The sequence below is a fragment of the Sphaeramia orbicularis genome, chromosome 7, assembly GCF_902148855.1.
Source record: "Sphaeramia orbicularis chromosome 7, fSphaOr1.1, whole genome shotgun sequence".
NCBI lineage: Eukaryota > Metazoa > Chordata > Actinopteri > Kurtiformes > Apogonidae > Sphaeramia > Sphaeramia orbicularis.
This window is the reverse complement of record NC_043963.1, coordinates 5,103,316-5,122,499: the sequence shown is the minus strand read 5'-3', so window position 1 is coordinate 5,122,499 and position 19,184 is coordinate 5,103,316. Positions and strand designations below refer to the sequence as shown.

The 19,184-nt window shown below is 32.2% G+C and overlaps 1 protein-coding gene across 1 annotated transcript; it reads right to left on the bottom strand.

The window, feature by feature from the left end:
- On the bottom strand, positions 1–11,287 carry LOC115422689 (COMM domain-containing protein 7-like). The gene is made up of 9 exons (XM_030139156.1): positions 11,130–11,287; positions 8,730–8,783; positions 8,465–8,567; positions 7,103–7,159; positions 6,952–6,989; positions 3,470–3,560; positions 3,021–3,070; positions 1,668–1,716; positions 1–151 (listed from the first exon to the last, which is right to left on the bottom strand). Exons 1-9 carry the CDS (start codon positions 11,208–11,210, stop codon positions 75–77), a joined length of 600 nt encoding a protein of 199 aa, XP_029995016.1. The 5' UTR covers positions 11,211–11,287; the 3' UTR covers positions 1–74.
- Between the last annotated feature and the right edge of the window lie 7,897 nt (positions 11,288–19,184).

The following is a 19,184-nucleotide window of genomic DNA, read 5'->3' as shown; positions in this document are numbered from 1 at the left end:
TGCTTTATTGAATTCACTTTACTGGCTGATGTGCGTACAAATGTGTGGACGTATATTCTAGAACCTGAACAGACTCAGCTGAAACAGTCCATACTGGCCTTGGCTCGTTCCATCTCATGGAGGAAATGATAAAACTGAGGAAGCGTCAACTCTGGAGGAAACAGAAAAACCGACATCACATGGACTGGACTGTAACAGAACAAACTCCACCACACACCCAACACACAATCATTAAACACACTTAAGAACCATCGGCCTCAAACTGACATGAATGCTTCAGTCTGACACTGAAAGGTCAAGAAATGAGGAGTCTGTAAATCTGTACACAATTAGTCTCATGTGTAATTAGTGTTGATCAATTTAATGAAGATGTGAAAGAGTGGAGCCTCCAACCGTCATCGGAATGGATCTGACTGAATCTGAGCAGATTTTGATGTACCAAAATGTACTTTTTACTGTATTTTAACACATTTTTGTGTATTTTAGTACATTATAGTGCATTTTTGTGTTTTTAAATTTATTTTAGAGTATGTTTTGTGTATGTTGGTATTTAGTAACTATGAGGTCTGTTATCTATGTAAATGGAACGTGTTCAATTTGGGCAAAGACTAAAGATAAAACATCTGGAAAATAGGCTTCATCAAACCTGTAGACACAGTGATTGTGCATTTAGAGTATTTTTTGTTTATTTTAATGCATTAATGCATATTTTTGTGTATTTTACTGCATTTTAGCATAATTTTTGTGCCTTTCAGGATGTTTTTTGGCGAATTTTAGTGTATTTTTGCAAATTGTAGTGTATTTTTCATGCATTTTAATGTAGATTTTGTGTATTTAAGTCTACTCTTTTGTGTGTTCTAATATATTTTTGTGAATTTTAGTGTATTTTTCATGCATTTTAATGAAGTTTTGTGCATTTTAGTCTACTCTATAGTGTTTTTTTTGTGTATTCTAACACATTTTTGTGCATTTTTAAAAAAAATGTCATGCATTTTGATTCTTCAAAAAAAATTTGGTGCGTTTTAGTGTATTTTTGTGTATTTGAGTGTATTCTGTCGTGTATTTAGGCCTGTTATTAATGTGAATGGAAGGACTGAAATTTAACCAAAGAGAAAAATGTCTTAAAAAGTCACAAATTCAACTTCATCCAACCTGTAGATACCCTCATAGTGTATTTAGCATATTTTTTGTGTGTTCAGTGGATTTGAGTACATTCTTGTGTATTTTTGTGCATTTTAATGTAGATTTTATATATTTTATTCTACTCTTTAGTGTATTTTAACATATTTTTTGTGAATATTAGCATATTTTTGTGAATTTGACCATTGTGTTGTGTGTTTTACTGCACATTTTGTGTATTTACCATTGTGTTATGTATTTCTCTATATGTTTTGTGTATTTACGATGCATTAACGTGCGCCTTGTAAATTCCGGTTATTAAAAAGTCAAACTTATCTGTGTTTAATGACATAAAACCAACATGTATTGTTCTTTCAGTTTCTTTTCTCAACAATATCCCTTTATTTTCAATATGAGAAGTGTTTTCAAGTTAAATACTACATTTGGGTCTAATATTGATGCGTGTGTTGATCAGTGGATGGTTTGGGTCTTTAAGGGTTAAATCCAGACTGTGGCTTTTTTAATGGGTCTGTATGTGTTTTACTCACCCATGTAGACGTTTTCTGTGGAGTTTCCTTTCCGGATCACCAGCTTCAACTGCAACCACACATTCAACAGTGGATAAAAATGAATTACTTATCACTTATTTTCATTTTCACTTCATTTATTCAAGATAATGACTTATTTTAATCTGTCAATCATCATTACTACTATAGTTGTGTTATGTCATTTAATCATTTACAGGTATTGATTTATTGTTTTTATGCCATTATTTATGTTATTCATAGATTTTAAGGTTTGAAGACAAAGCCAGAACAAACCTCATGTCTTTCCATTTTATCACATCTATATTTTTAATGCACACAAAAAAATGAATTAATTTGTTCATTTTGTTGATTATTTTGTTCATTTTGTTCATATTTTATCTATTTTGTTGATTATTTTATTCATTTTGATTATTTGGTTCATTTTGTTGATTATTTCATTCATTTTGTTGATTTTTTATTCATTTTGTTGATCATTTCATTCATTTTGTTGATTTTTTATTCATTTTGTTGATCATTTCATTCATTTTGTTGATTATTTTTCTTTGTCTTGTGGATTATTTTATTCATTTTGTTGATTATTTTGTTCATTTTGTTCATATTTTATCTATTTTGTTGATTTTTCTATTCATTTTAGTGATTATTCGGTTTATCTTGTTGATTATTTTATTAATTTTGTTGATTATTTTGTTCATTTTGATGATATTTGGTTCATCTTGTTGATTATTTTATTCATTTTGTTGATAATTTTGTTCATCTTGATTATTTAATTCATTTTGATGATTATTTTGTTCATCTTGTTGATTATTTTATTCATTTTGTTGATATTTTATCAATTTTGTTGACTATTTGATTAATTTTGTTGATTATTTTGTTCACTTTGTTAATATTTTATCCATTTTGTTAGCTATTTTATTAATCTAGCTGATTATTCTATTAATTTTGTTGATTATCTTATTGATTATTCTATTAATTTTTTTGATTATTTTGTACATCTTGTTGATTATTTTTCATTTTCTAACACCTGCAATAATATAGATCCAAAATTATGCAAAAATGCAACTTTTTTTAGTCAAACAACAACAATAAACCTGACAACAACTCTGATGTCGACTCAATTTTTAAAGCTTTAACTAGATTTGCTCTTGTTTTCCAGTTTTGTGATGAATTATTTCCCTATGATCAGCTTTAAAATGTACATTATAATATCATAAAGTGTTTTAGAGACATTTAGAGTCAGAATAAAGAGAAAACTTCATTCACCACAGAGTGAAATAACCTTAATGCGTCAGAGTTTTTTTTTTTAATCCTTAAATATTAAACTGTGTGAGCTTATTTTCCAAATTTGTGTTTTACCTGCAGGAAGATGTTTCCCACTTTCTGAACTTCACTGGTGCCGACGGTCACTGGAAACAGAACCAGAACCACAAATAAAAACATGGATCCACACAACACCGGAACCAGAAAAATAAAGCAAACAATAGAAATAAAATATAGAAAATAAAATACAGAATAAAACAGACAGTGACATCATCTGTGAATTCACTGTTGAGTTTAGAAATGTTAAAAACAGGGAAAGTCCTGGAAATGAAGAGGAAAAGGTTGGAAAAAAAACAACAGAGGATTATTTTGTACATTCTGTTGATTATTTTGTAATTTTGGTACAATTTATTGATTATTTCGTTCATTTTTGTTAATTTTATTGATTATTTTGTTCATTATCTATACATTTACTTATTTAATAACATTATATGAACTGTTTAATAACGATGACACAGAAAAACATGGACGAGATGTGGTTTTACCTCCAAACTTCCAGTCCATGTCGACGAGCTGGTTGACCATCAGAGTCTGTCTGACGGCGAGTCTGGACAGAACAGCGTAATGCTCCGCCCACTGCAAAGGTCAAAGGTCAAAGGTTATTCAGTTACACTTCTCTCACACTATTTCACCCAGTCCAACAGGTTCTTTTTCATTATTTTTGTCGTTTTTATGATTATTTCATTCATTTTTGAAAGTTTTTTTGTTCAAGTTTTAAGTTTAGAGCTAAATTGTTAAACTTTCAGTTCATTTATTTGATTATTTTTTATGTGATTCCTATATTTTTATGTCACTTTTACAAATTTTCTCAACATAGTTTTTATTTTGTTCATATTCTTATTGTTTACTCATGTTCACTTACTGTTTCTCGTTCATTTTCAAAGGTTTGAGCTTATCATCTTCATTTCCTTTTCATTATTTTATGTAGTTCTTATATTTTTACAGGATTTTTGTTAATTTGGTTTTGCATTGTCATTATGTTGCTGATTTTCTGGACTTTTCGTGACTATTTTACTCATTTCTGCTCATTGTTTTCTTATTTTGTAATTATTTTTTAAGTTTAGGAGTAATTTTTTTATTTCATTTTTGCCCATTTTCTGAATTTTTTAAAAATTATTTTGTTCATATCCTTATTGTTCTGCTAATTTTCACTTCATTTTGTGATTGTTTTACTCATATTTTCTCAGGTTTTCATGAGGTTTTTTTATGCTTAGAGCTAAATTTGTAAATTTTCTGTTCATTTGATTATTTTTCAATGTAATTCCTATATTTCTATTTAATTTTTTACTCATTTTGTAAATACATATTTTCTTTACTTTGTTCATATCCTTACTGTTTTGCTAATTTTCCTCTTCATTGTGTGGTTGTTTCACTCAGGTTTTAATGATTTTTTTTTTTGATTTTTTTTAAGCTTACCGCTAAAATTAGTTAATTTTCTGTTCATTTGATTACTTTTTTTATTACAATGTAGTTCCTATATTTTTATCTCATTTTTACTCATTTTCTGAATATATATTTTTTATTTTGTTCATAGTCTTGTCTTGCTACTTTTCTATTTTTCTGTTGTGATTATTTTACTGATTCTTGCTTTTTTTCATATTTTACCAATTTTTTTTTTTTATTATTTTTTTTAAGGTTTGAAGAAAGTAAATAATGACGTCCATCAGTTCAGAACAATGATCATTAGACGTAGTAGAATTAACCAGGGTTGGATGAAAGTTTACATGTCAATAGGAGTGAACTGCAGCTCATTAACCCCCCCGTCCACCCCCCCTCATTAAAACCACCGCCTTAACGTTACCATAACAACTGTAACTACGGTGCGTTAACATCTCTACAGGACTCAGACTCAGATGTTTTACATGATACTGCACTGGAGGACGGTTTGTTTTCATTTATTATCAGTATAAACACTGATTCATTCATGTATTTACTCGTTTATTCAACATACATTCATTCAGTCTTTCACTTTTAACCTACACAGTCTGTTGAGGATCTGAGGTTTAGATTTATTTATCTGACATGGACATGACAGTAGCATTAGAACTGGAAAAAAAACAAAGAAATGCCAGGAATAAGAACTAATCTAAAACTGTTTACATCGACAGTCCTGTGGAAAAAAGTCTAATTTCACCTTTTTCATGGTTGAAATGGTCATACATATTTATTTATCATACTCTTTTATTCATATAAACAATAAAATGCAGTAAATATGTGCACAGCCTTAAAAGACACAGGAAAACCTGAACTAAATGTGTTCTAAAGGTTAAAGTCATTATTTAGTTTGACCTCTGACCCCATGACATGAATCAAACCTGATTATTGTGTTTGTTTTTGTTCATTTTGTTGACTATCTTGTTTATATTGTTCCATTTTGTTAATTATTTTAGTCATTTTTGTTCATTTTCTTGATTATTTTGTTCATTTTATTGATAAGGTGGATTATTTTGTTTATATTTGTCCATTTTGTTGATGATTTTCTTAATTTTTTGTTCATTTTCTTGATTGTTTTCTGCATCTTGTTGATCGTTTTGTTTTGTCTTTGTCCATCCTCCATTTTGTTCATTTTCTTGAATATTTTCTTGAACATTTTTCTTCATTTTTGTTCATTTTCTTGATTACTTTGTTGAATTTTTATCAGTTTGTTCAAGTTGCTCATTTAAAAAAAATGTTGCTTCATTTTGCTAATTTTTGTTCAATATGTCACTGATATAAAACATCAGTAAATCAATGTCATAAATCTCATATTGTCTGAACAAAACGGTTAAAGACATGTTAAGTGTAGTGATGTTAGAAACAGATGCACTGATTCACTAATTCACCTGATCCAGTTTGTTTCTCACCAAACAATGCAAAAATACCAAAATGTTCGAGTCCAGATCAAAACAACTAAAGCTTTTATTTTCCACTTCTGTTTTGCAAGAAAAGAGCTCAGATAATCAATAACATGAACAGAAATTAAAACAATAATCAAGAAAATGAACAAAATAATTAATAACATGAACAAAAATGAACAAAATAATCAAGAAAATGAACAAAATAATTAATAAAATGAACAAAAATGAACAAAATAATCAAGAAAATGAACAAAATAAAGAAATGAAGAAAAATGAAGAAAATAATCAATAAAATGAACAAAAATGAACAAAATAATCAAGAAAATGAACAAAAATTAAGAAAAAAATCAATAAAATGAACAAAATAAACTAAATGAACCAAAATGAAGAAAATAATCAAGAAAATTCACAAAATAATTGACAAAATAAACAAAAATGAAGAAAATAATTAATAAAATGAACAAAAGAATTAATAAAATGAACAAAAATGAAGAAAAAAATCAATAAAATGAACAAAGTAAATGAAATGAACAAAAATGAAGAAAATAATCAAGAAAAGTAACAAAATAATTAACAAAATGAACAAAAATGAAGAAAATCCTCCAAAACTTGACTCTTTTATTGCTGAACAGAAATGGAAAATCAAACCCATTTGTTGTAATATATTCATTGTTCGTATATTACTCTGATTGTCTTGTAACAGAGCTGCTTGTTTCACTTTTATTACCTCCGCCAAGGAGGTTCTGTTTTTGCCAGGGTTTGTTTGTTTGTTTGTCTGTCCGTTAGTGTGCAACATAACTCAAAAAGTTATGGACAGATTTGGATGAAATTTTCAGGGTTTGTTGGAGATGGGATAAGGAAGAAATGATTAAATTTTGGTGGTGATCGGGGGTGGGGGGGCCCACGGGGGGGGCCACTGATCAGCCTTGGCGGAGGTCTGCGCTCTCCGAGTGCTTCTAGTTAGCATTTGTTTTACATAAATGACACTACTGACTGTTTTTAATTCACATCACATGAGTCTAACTTATGCTCTTGAATCATGTTTTTGTCTTCGGTTCATGTTCAATAAAGTTGGATTCAAACGGTGACTTTGGAGTGGCTTATGTGAGAATGACAGTGTTGTGGAGTACCTGCTGTGAAAAAACATCTGCTTTGTCCTCGTTCAGACCTGGATGAGGACGAGAGGTGGATTAGAGCTGAACAGTCTGAAGGGTAAAAGGTTAAAGGTCACGTCTGAGGCTCATCCTGACCCTGACCCCCGACCCCGACGTGGACTCGTACCTAACGTGACCAGGTCTTCTTTAATCTGCTCCTGTGACAGGTTTTTCTTCAGGGCTCCTGAACAGAAACAGGAGACACCAGTTCATGTAGCGACACATTTTCTGTCATTTTATATGTTCACACGTCGACAAACGATGTGAGAAAAGTCGACTGACACGGACACGTATGAACGAGAAAACCCAACACGCATGGAGATAAAAATCACATGTAAGGAGAGAAAAAATACACACAAGTATGTAGGTAAAACACAAGTATGTAAAGAAAAAACACAACATGACTGTAGATAAAAATCACTTGTGAGAAGAGAAAAAAAAACACAACACGAATGCAGATAAAAATCACATGTAAGGAGAGAAAAAAACACACAAGTATGTAGAGAAAAAACACAACACGCATATGGACAAAAACACAAGGTTGTAGATAAAAATCACATGTAAGGAGAGAAAAAAACAGAAGTATGAAGAGAAAAACACAAGTATGTAGAAAAAACACATGTATGTAGAGAAAAAAAACAAGTATGTAGATAAAAATCGCATGTAAGAAGAGAAAAAAAAAACACGTAGAGGAAAAAACACAACACGTATGTAAATAAAAATCACATGCATGTAGAGAAAAAAACACAAGCATGTAGAGAAAAACAACACAAACGTAGATAAAAAAAATTACATGTATGTAGAGAAAAACTCAACATGAAAGTGAATAAAAATGACATGTATGTAAAGAAAAAACACATGTAGAGAAAAAAAGCACAACGTGTATGTTGGTTTAGTTTGTTTTCATTCTTTTCAGTTCGTTTTAGTATGGGTTAGTTTGTTTGACTTTGTTTTAGTTCATTTTAATTTGTTTTAGTTCAACAACATTGACATCAGTAAAGCATTTCTTACAAAAGTTGTGAACTTGTGCCCCCCCCCCCCATCCAGGTGGCATCCCCACAAACACAAACACAAACACAAACACATAAACACACACGTATCAAACGTGCAAACAGTTTTAGTTCAGTTTAGTGGGTTTTAATTCATTAATTTTAGTTTGTTTTCTTTCATGTTTGTTCATTTTAGCTCATTTTAGTTTGTTTCAGTTCAGTTTGTTTTAGTTCAGTTTGTTTTAGTTCAGTTTGTTTCAGTTCAGTTTGTTTTAGTTCAGTTTGTTTCAGTTCAGTTTGTTTTAGTTCAGTTTGTTTCAGTTCAGTTTGTTTCAGTTCAGTTTGTTTCAGTTCAGTTTGTTTCAGTTCAGTTTGTTTCAGTTCAGTTTGTTTTAGTTCAGTTTGTTTCAGTTCAGTTTGTTTTAGTTCAGTTTGTTTCAGTTCAGTTTGTTTCAGTTGGTTTTAGTTTTTGTTAGTTTGTGTGTTTCCGTGTTGGTCACCTTGTGGAACCAACAGAACGCTCTTCATCAGGTTCCTCAGAGGTCCGGCGCTCATCCCATGATCCCCTGCAAACGCACTGAGCTGCTGCATGAACCTGTCTGACTGCACACACACACACACACACACACGCATTCATTTGCACATGCACACAAAGGGCCAGGCGATGCTTAGCTTCGCTTCAGTTATCAAGGTTAAAGAGAGACACACTAACATCACAACTGTGTGTGCGTGTGCATGTGTGCGTGTGTGCGTGTGTGTGGTCACCTCTTTCGGCTCCAACAGAAACTGGAACAGAATTTCAATCAGACGTAGAAATTGCTGCATAAAAAGAAAAAAACAAAACCAGTAAAAATGCTGAGTTGTGTTTGTTAAAAGAAAATGAGGCTGAAATATTCAGATCCATTTACTGCAGTAAAAGTACTAACACGTAAAAATACTGCATCAGAAGATTAAGTTCATTTAACTGGTTGTATGCAGAATTAAAGCCAATCTGCTAAATGGTACAGTGATCTTTATTTTTTTTATGTATTTATTTATTTTTTTTTAGGGGTGGGGCTCTGTTGGAGCATGGGTGGGAAGCGGGGGGTGGGGACTGTTTTTGTTTGTACTGATTCATGTCTGTAACACAATGTCTGTATAGTCTCTGCATAAATCTGACAAAACAAAAATAAAAATACTGAATATTTTACATCACACAAGAAAACATTACACACAAACAGAGCATACAGAGCTAAATTAAATCAAATTTTTTGGTAATTTATGGAGAAATTTATAATTTTCCAGATTCATGAACTACAGTCAACACATTTATTAATAATATTCTTCCTTTATTGAAACTCTACGTCATATACAACTAGAGAAATAAATACACTATTAATATAACATTAATATATGACTACAAGCAAACAGGAGTTTTATTAAACATTAAATGTTTGTTGGAATAATTTCAATTTTGCAAAGTAGACATTTTTCATGTCTTTCAGAAAACAGCATGAATTAATTAATTTAATATATTTATGGGCAGATTTAACATCTGGAGCAAAAGGAATAAATGTTCATGATTTTAAAAATGCAATGAACAGTATTAAAGCTCCAATCACTAATCAATAAGTTGTCAACCATACTGTATTACTGTAAATTAATTAATTACTGACAAACAATTTGAGTGATTCTCCGACTCCAGCGTCTTAGTTGTGAATGTTTTCTAGTAAATACTACTTAGAAAAACAGTATTTAAATACTTCTGTGCAGTCATTACTGAAATAAACCAGTTCTAGTGGGTTTTTAGTGCTTTTTAGTTTAATTTGTCTCTATTTATCTCTATTTATCTATTTGATTTAACCCTCCAGCGCCTTTTAAGCACACTTTGCACTTTGTTTTAAAAAACTTCACATTATTTTTCACAATTTAAATAAGGTTAGAATTCTAAAGTTGTTCATTTTTGCATGATCTTTAAAATTCTGGCCACCAACTAAAATGTGCACATTGTAAACAAAAGAAAATTACCAGACTAGCATCTGTCTGCCAAGTGTGCCTGAAACACACTATTTCTTCCATTTGAAATGTATGATTAGGGCTGACCTGGATTTACAAAAATAAAATCAAATTAGAACAGAAAAATAAATCAATATATAACATTTAATAGTTTGATAGCTGTGCATTTTACGCACACTTGGTGACAGATGCTAGTATTTTTGAACATTTGACCTAGCGTCAAAAATAATAATGCAAATTAACCGATGTTGGAGTTAATCAATGACATATGCCAGGCTGCAAAAATCAAATAATATGTGATCCACTTTTTATGTAGTATATTGAAAAAATAATTTTTTGTGTGTTTTTTGCATCAAAAAAATGGTTTGTTTACATTACAAACACAGCATTTAAAGGGTTAACAAAATGTGACAGTTATTGAGTATTTGGTATTTTTATTTACAGTTCAAGTTGATGAAATAGAAAAAAGCGTAAAAGAATTAAAAGCAAATTGTATGACTTTTTTTTTTTTTTTTTTTTTTACATTATTCCACAAGTGTACGAAAAAGGCACACCTGGTGCTTTGTAAGGGCCTTGCTGGACGGGATACTGGAGGGTTAATAAATTCACTGAAGTAAAACAATGCAAGAAGTTTATGTAGAGGGAAACAAAATGAATCTGTGGTGAAGCGGTTGGAAACTACTGGTTTAAGGTTTAACTATGAATCAGACTGTTTGAGTTTCTGATAAATTTATTTAATACAATATTTAACTGTGACATGAACTGGAGAAGTAAACATCTGCAGAAGATGGAAATATTACAGGAAAACAACACAAGTACCTTAAAAGTACCTGAGATTTCCACTTACACCAGTGTCTGTGGTGACAGTGTTTAGTCAGATTTCACCAGTGGATCAGACTTCATCTTTAACAGGTGCATTGAAAGTTCACACCTGGAATATTAGCTTATTTATCTGTACACTTCATTCACTCACATGTCACATGATTCACACGAGTTGTGAGAGTGTAACTGACACTGAAGCATCACCGTTAAACTTCTCCTCTCCTTTAAATCCTCCTAAGTGTCTGAACATGATCGTAAACCTGCAGAAACCAGCTGCATTCAACCGCTTATTCCTTATTTTACTGTCTTTTTTCGCTCAGAATCCCATTTAACCCGTTGTGTTTTTACCTGCTCGTTGAATTTGTTCAGATTCTGAAAGTCGGTGCTCACAGAGTCCGGTAAAACATCTTTAGTGAAGTGAAGCTGCATGATTTTATTCACAGTTTCACGATAAAAACAGAGAAAAAAAAAAACAGCTGATGTGCTGCTGTTACTCCTTCCACTTCCTGGTCCGGTAATGCGCATGCGCGAATAGAAGCCGCCTCCGTTTAATCAATGAAAACTAGTTGAACAAAAAATATAATAATAATAATAATAATAATAATAATAATAATAATAATAATAATAATAATAATAATAATAAAAACCGTAGAAACTGACTGAATGGAATTTATTTCGCTAATTAAAAAACAGAGACTCATATCTTGCAGGCTTTAACTGTCATTGTCACATGATATGAATTCAATTGAAAAAAAAGTAAATTTTAACGTTAAAATATTTATTTAAAATAAGAAGAACACTGAAAAACCATAGTAAAATACAGATTTTGTTTGTCATACATTGTTACACAATTCGGCATAAATTTGCCTTCACTAGGTCACATGACACGGAAGTTGTTAGAAACAAAACTCTTTCTTTTTTTTTTCTATGAAGTGTTAAGATAAAACAGAGGAAAAAAAACTCATTTAATTCCAACAAAAAGTCCTGCATTCAAAGTCTTATGTAATAGCCCTACAACTACTCACCTCAACGCAAAATATTAGTCATAAAGCACAGTGGTCCATTTCAGAGTTTTTTGTTTGTTTGTTTTTTTCATTTTAATGTGTTAGTTTTTTATTCTGTTGTTTTATTTGGTATTAGTTCATTGTTCTTATTTTTTTGTTTTAATTGTACAGCTGTTTTAGGTCTTTTTAATCTGCTGTTGCATTTTATTCTTTTATTTCGGTTTTATTTATTCTTCTGCACAGGACTTTGGTCCACTGTGATTAGATGGGGTTTATTTATAATTACTGATGTGTTCAAATGCTCGTATTTAATGTTGCAGCTCATTTTCGTGACTCTAAGGTATCTTCATTTTTTTCTTCTGTTGCACATGTGACAACTTTAAGGAACAGTTTTAGGATCAGATCTGACCAATGAAATGATTTTCTATCAGGATATGATTTCAAATGGTGATTATTATTTTTAATTACATGTGTCTTTGATCTTTACGGTTTGTTTTATTCATTTACTCAGTTTTAACACTTAACAAATGTTTCAGTGTTAGTAAAATACATTCTGATATTCGTTAGTTTTGTCTTTTACATTGTTTTCTCCTATTATATAGTTTTTTTTCTTGTATAAATACATGCACTAATCATAAATAACCTCTTCATGAGTCAGTCAGCTTCACAGAAATGGTGATTTGACATTTATCGTGATAATTATCAATCTTTTTCAGCTGTACTGTCCAGAACTATATGTATTTACATCATCTTGAACGTCTATAAATCACATTGAAAACCTGCAGAAAACAAGGCTGTTCTTTAAATCTTGTGTAATATATGTTTTCAAGTTAAGAAACAGTTTGAGCATCATTAAATACGACAAAACCCATTAAACAGACTGATACAGGACCATGTTAGTACAGTAAACATGTACCAAGTTACATAATGCTGAAGTTTTGAATCTTTATTACCTTGTGCTCATTGGTGTGATCAGTTTTATTCTTTGTTATACAATGTAATAAACCTGTGTGATATGATCTTATTTAAAAAACAAAAAACAAAACACTGAATCTGTGAAATGCAAAAATTACACTGAAGATATGAACAATCAAGGGTGTTAAAATCATTTTAGTTCAGTTCCACAAACAGACCAATATGATCTAAAACAGATCAGACCAGTAAAAAATAATATCATAGTCTATAAATAATGACAACTGCAAAACATATACAAACTATCTTTTATTCCAAAAACAAGTGTAATTGTACCAATATTCTGCCTGTTATTAAAGGTTTTGTGTATTTGTAGACCCACTGTGATCTGTCAGTTATAATGTACATGTATAAATGATAAACTGAGGCAGAATATTGTTAAAATTGGACTTATTTTTCTTGAGACACTTCAGATTTTTCATGTTATTCACATTTCTTTAAAGGATAGTTTACAGATGCAAACATTATTTATGATCTAGCTACTTTTTTCCACTCTAAAATGTGGAGAAAAGTTTGAAGTTGACATTATTTGTAAGTTATAATGTTATTATTTCACTGGCTGTTTTGGGCTGAATGTGGAACCTGATCTAAAATGATTTCAACATCTGTGATATAAACAGTTTTCATCCTTGATATACAATAAAATATAATTGTATTTAACTCATAAAGACCCAGTACTACATTTGTATCAATTCCCAAATGAATGTTTGTCTCTATTTAACTTTTCTTTAGCGATTTATCCCTATTTATTATAATATTATCCTCTGTATTTTGCTTCTTCTTTTTTTTTTTTTTGTAAAAATCTGGTATTTTCCGATATTTAACTTACTGATCATGTAGATTTTCATAAAAGCTCAGATTAACCCTTAAAGATCTAAACAACCACCATCGACCTAAACCATCTACTGATCTAAACTGTCTAATACCTGCTGATCCACTAATCCTATCAATACATGTACATAACTTATACGTTTATACTTCTTCCTAGTCCTTTTCGACCATGCAAAATTCAGACTTGCACGTACTTCAAGATAGATTCTGTTCATTTAAATGTCATTTTGTTTCTTTGCATGTTCAATATAAATAAATAAATACATACAGTTCTTCATCTTTTCATGGTCATCAGATATGACCCATTTGGACGTTCAGAGGCTCCGTAGTTACCATGGAAACACCGTCATCTTCTACAACAATGATTGACCAGTAAAACCCATGGAGTTGGATCAATGACAGTGGATGGACACACTGGGGTTATGTTCAGTTAATGAGGTTTTTACTGGAGAAGTAACTTTTTTCTTCAGTTTTCCTTGTTTTTACATAATAAACATTGAATTTACTCTGAGCTTTTATGAACATTTACATGATCAGTGAATTAAATATCGGAAAATACATGATTTTAACTGAAAAATATGAAATACAAAGGATAATATTATAATAAATAGTGATGAATCACTTAAGAATGGTTAAAATAAAGAGAAAAAATCATTTGGGAACTTTCATAAAAGTAGCACTGGGTCTTCATGGGTTAAAGTTGAGGGTTATTATATCAAAAACAGAGAAAACTGTAGAAAAAGTTACATTTTCAGCAAAAATATCAATTACACAATGGTATGTTGTTGTTTTTTTCTTTTAATTTTGTTTCATTTTAGTTTTATTTTGCACATTTTATTTGTTCATTTCATTTTTTTTGTTTGTTTGATTTTTTAGTCTTTTAACTTAATTTTAGTAAAGTTCTTTATGAATTTTTCCACATTATTTATTATTTTGTAATTTAAAAAAAAATCTATTCATTTTTGTTCATTTTATGTACTACTTACTATGTATAAACCAAGTGTGTCCATCCACTGCTGTTTATCCAACTCCATAGATTTTCTTGGTGAATCAATGTTGTAGAACATTTATTACCATTTAGTACAATATTATCCTTTGTATTTTATATTTTTTCTGTTAAAATCATGTATTTCCCTACATTTAATTCACTGATCATGCAGATGTAATAATTTCAATGGTTATTATATCAAAACAGAGAAAACTGTTGAAAAAAAGTGACTTTTTTAGCAAAAATACCAATAACACAATGTAACAAGTGTGTCCATCGACTGTCATTGATCCAACTCCATGGGTTTTACTGGTGAATCAATGTTGTAGAAGATGACGGTGTTTCCACGGTAACTACGGAGCCTCTGAACGTCCAAATGGGTCATATCTGATGACCATGAAAAGATGAATAATTGTATTTTATACCATTTACTGACATGGATTGATAGGATTAATGGATCAACAGGTATTAAACAGTTTAGATCAGAAGATGATTTTGGCCAAAAGGGAAATGTTTATGTGTTTAAGAGTTAAATACACATTATTTCGGTATTTTTACATTTGAACGTGCCTCTTTTTCCAGATTTTTGCCCCATATTTACACACAAGAGTCACATTTGTTGCATTAACCTCCTCAGACCCAGCTATGGGTTTTCTGTCCACATTTGCGGACAAGAGTTTCAGAAATTTATACAAAAAAAAAAAGAACTGTCCACCACAAAGGACATTCCATAAAAATTTTAAAAACTGCATCTGACAAAACTGTTGCATCATGATGTTCCCAATATAGGCACTTATTGAATAAAAAACAAAAAAAGCTGGTACTTTGCTGACATTTTCTGGGTCTTAGGAGGTTAATTCATTTTCATCTGAAACAATACATGAAAAATTACTTCTAAGTTGTTTTTAATCAATGAAATATATTAGCAATCGCACAAAAAAATGCAAACAAATGGTGCAAACCGTCTTCAGAAATTACATATGTTCACTGTGGATTGCATTTTTCACGAATTATTGACATGTATTGATAGGATTAGTGGATCAGCACACTGTAACAAGTTTCTGTAGTTTTCACAGCATGATTACTGTATAATGAGCAAATGCTTACTGTAGAACCTGGATACAGTATGTTGCTGTAGATCTGCAAAGCATAATGGCCTAAATTAATTGGCAGGTGAATTGTACAGTAAAATATATTTGACTGTAAATCAAAATACAGTCATTTTGAGCAGGATTGTTTTTTTTTAGCTGCCCTCTTTGGGTCATCCTACATGTTCAACACTGAATATCCAGAGGAGGCAGCCACATCACTGGAATTTGTCCAGAGGTAAGCACATATTTGTTCTTAATATTCTTCACTAGGGATGGGAGCAAGTATTTGTTATGTGACCACCTACTCCACAAGTAAAATACTACTCAAAATGTATCCAATTTTCACAGATTTTCACTGTTCAAACTTTAAAATGTTCATCTTCTTCAGGACATCAGTACTTTTATTTATATTTTTCAATTTTTTGAAATATTCAGCTTTTTATGCCAAAAATTTTTAATGGCTTCTCATGGAGAAATCAGCACTTCTTCTAGTTCTTGATGGCAGCGCCTGCGGCCAATCAAACTTGAAGCACTTTTTGCACTTACTAAGGGTTTTTCCCTCCAGTCTAAGTTCTTGCTTATGTTGTCCGTCGCTTTGGACAAAAGCTTCTGCTAAATGAAATTGTAAAATTGTAGAAATCTTCAACAAGCCACACTTTCAACTTTTTCAGCTGTGTTTTCAACTTTTCTTTTCAGCTCAAAGCGAATGTTAACCACCTAAAACAAAGCCCACCTAAATAAATCAATATTGGTTCAAGAGTACGCTAAATAAAGGACATTCCCATTTTTTACATCGCCATCAGACAGCCCATTCCTTTGCTGTAACATTTTCTCAACTGTATTACTTCAAAAAAATCCAAAGTATCACCTCAAACAGCAGTTCTTTATTTTTACTCACCATGCAAAAGATAGAAAAGCAAGAACAGCTTTTACTGGTTCCATGAGAAATGTAAGTCTAAAATGTATGCGCATATCACATACAAAAAGTTGAGTGCTTGTTTTTGTTTTGGAGTATTCAATAAAATACCCCAAATTCCCATTCCACAGTAGTCCACTATCTGCTGTGATACAAAATACATCACCATATTACAGTACTGTAATAGCAATTACAGTACTGTGATTGGTACTGTAATGACAATTACAGCATTTTACAGGTACTGTCATTTAATATACAGTAAGTATGCTGTAGAATGGAATACAGCAACTTACTTCTTAATTGCTGCCAGCAAGTTACTGTACATTTCACAGTGTCCTTGTTACAGTGCAGGTACTAAACAGTTTAGATCAGTAGATGGTTTAAGTTGCCAGAGGCTGTTTGGGTCTAAAAAACAAGAACAAACAAAAACCCCATCATTGTCAAAGCCAGAGTTTAGTTTCAGTTCTTATCAGGATCCACTGGTGCCACAGAGTCCACGTCCGTCTGGGGTTAGACCTGACACAGAGGACCTGATTTTACCTGGGGGGTGGGAGGGGACATTCCAACTTCATAGATTTAGTATTTTTTCTTCAATTTTGTTGAGTTTTTGGCTTATTTTGTTCACGTTGCTTATTATTTTGTTGACTTATTGTTAATTTTTGTTCATTTTATTGATCACTTTGACTGTTTTTGGTCATTTTGTTACTTTTTTTTTCACTTTATTTATTGTTTTGTCAATTTTTTAAATGAACAAAACAATAAATAAAGTAGCTAGGACAGACTCCAAGCGACCCCTGTGACCCTACTGAGGATAATGTGGGTTCAGATAATGAATGAATGAATGAATGAAAAAATGAATGAATGGATGAATAAATGAATGAATAATTTTTTGTAATTAATTTTTGTTTATTTTATGTATTACTTAACATGTATAAACTAAGTATCTCCACTGTCATTGATCCAACTCCATGGGTTTTACTGGTGAATCAATGTTGTAGAAGATGACGGTGTTTCCATGGTAACTACAGAGCCTCTGAACGTCCAAATGGCTCATATCTGATGACCATGAAAAGACGAAGAACTGTATTTTACACCAATTATTTACATGTATTGATAGAATTAGTGGATCAACAGGTATTAAACAGTTTAGATCACAGGTGTCAAACATGCGGCCCGGGGGCCAAATCCGGCTCGCCAAAGGGTCCAATCTGGCCCCTGGGATGAATCTGTGAAATGCAAAAATTACAAATGAAGATATGAACAGTCAAAGATGTTAAAATCATTTTTATTCAGGTTTCACATACAGAACAGAAACATTCAGTACTATAATATTAACCTATATATAATGACAACTGCAGAGTTCATCTTTGTTTTAGTGTAAAAAAAAAAAAGTGAAATTACATGAAAATGTTTCTATAAACAAACTTTACTTTTACAAAAAATGTGAATAACCTGAACAAATATGAACAACCTGAAATGTCTTAAGAGAAGTAAATGCAATTTTAACAATGTTCTGCTTGATGTTAAATCTTTTGTGTATTTGTAATTGTACTGTAAGTTGTAATGTACATGTGTAAATGATAAACTGAGGCAGAATTTTGTTAAAATTGTACTTTTTTTTTCTTAAGATATTTCAAGTTATTCAGATTTTTAAGGAAACGTTGTAGATGTAAACATCATAATGTCTTTTTTCTTTATTCACTGTTATTCTTTCACTGGTCCGGCCCACCTGAGATCAGAATGGGCTGAATGTGGCCCCTGAACTCAAATGAGTTAGACACCCCTGGTTTACATGGTTTAGGTCGCCAGAGGCTGTTTGGGTCTGTATGGGTTAAAAAAACAAAAAAACAAACCAAACCAAAAACAAACAAACAAACAAACCCCTCATCATGCTCGAAGCCACAGGTTAGTTTCAGTTCTTATCAGGATCCACTGGTGCCACAGAGTCCACGTCCGTCTGGGGTTAGACCTGACACAGAGGACCTGATTTTACCTGGGGGGTGGGAGGGGACATTCTCACCTGGGACACCCCCACCCCACCCCCCACCCCTGCAGATCATCTCCTCCGGGTCCAGGTCCAGGTCTGGGTTCAGCTCCAGTCAGATGTGCACCCGCAGCGCGCCTCCTCCCCTGAACGCACCGCGACTCTTCAAGTCCCAGCCTGATCCCCCCCTCCTCCTCCTCCTCCTCCTCCGTGCCTCCTCCTGCTCCTGCTCCACAGACCCGACAGACACCCACGGACCCACGCAGACCCTCGGACCCAGCTCGCCTTCACCTTGTTCCCTGCAGCGGATGAGCGCGCGGACCGTGGACGGTTATGTAAGTTTCCACGCGGGGGAGGGCGGGTTGTTCGGGCTTTACCGGAGCCAGGCGGTTCAGCTTCGGTTCGAGTCTCGTGTCCGACTCGGTTCGACGCCATTGGTGGGCTCAGGCTCGCGCGCGGTGCCGCTTTTTGGCTGCACTTGCAAACTTTTGCGCGTGGGTTTTTTTTTTTTTTTTTTTTGGGTACATGTGCGGGTGCGGACAGATGTGGAACCTGATGTGGGGCCGTGAACATGCACCAGAAAAGTCCACGGAGCGGAAAGAACACGCTGAAGGAAA

Bases quoted from the DNA above. Each gene is read 5' to 3' on its own strand.
- LOC115422689 (XM_030139156.1), bottom strand. From the start codon at position 11,210: ATGCAGCTTCACTTCACTAAAGATGTTTTACCGGACTCTGTGAGCACC. The intron at 3,071-3,469 runs GTAAAACCACAT...TTCTGTTTCCAG, and splicing joins CATGGACTGGAAGTTTGGAG to TGACCGTCGGCACCAGTGAA. The intron at 1,717-3,020 runs GTAAAACACAAA...GTGTGGTTGCAG, and splicing joins TGGGAAACATCTTCCTGCAG to TTGAAGCTGGTGATCCGGAA.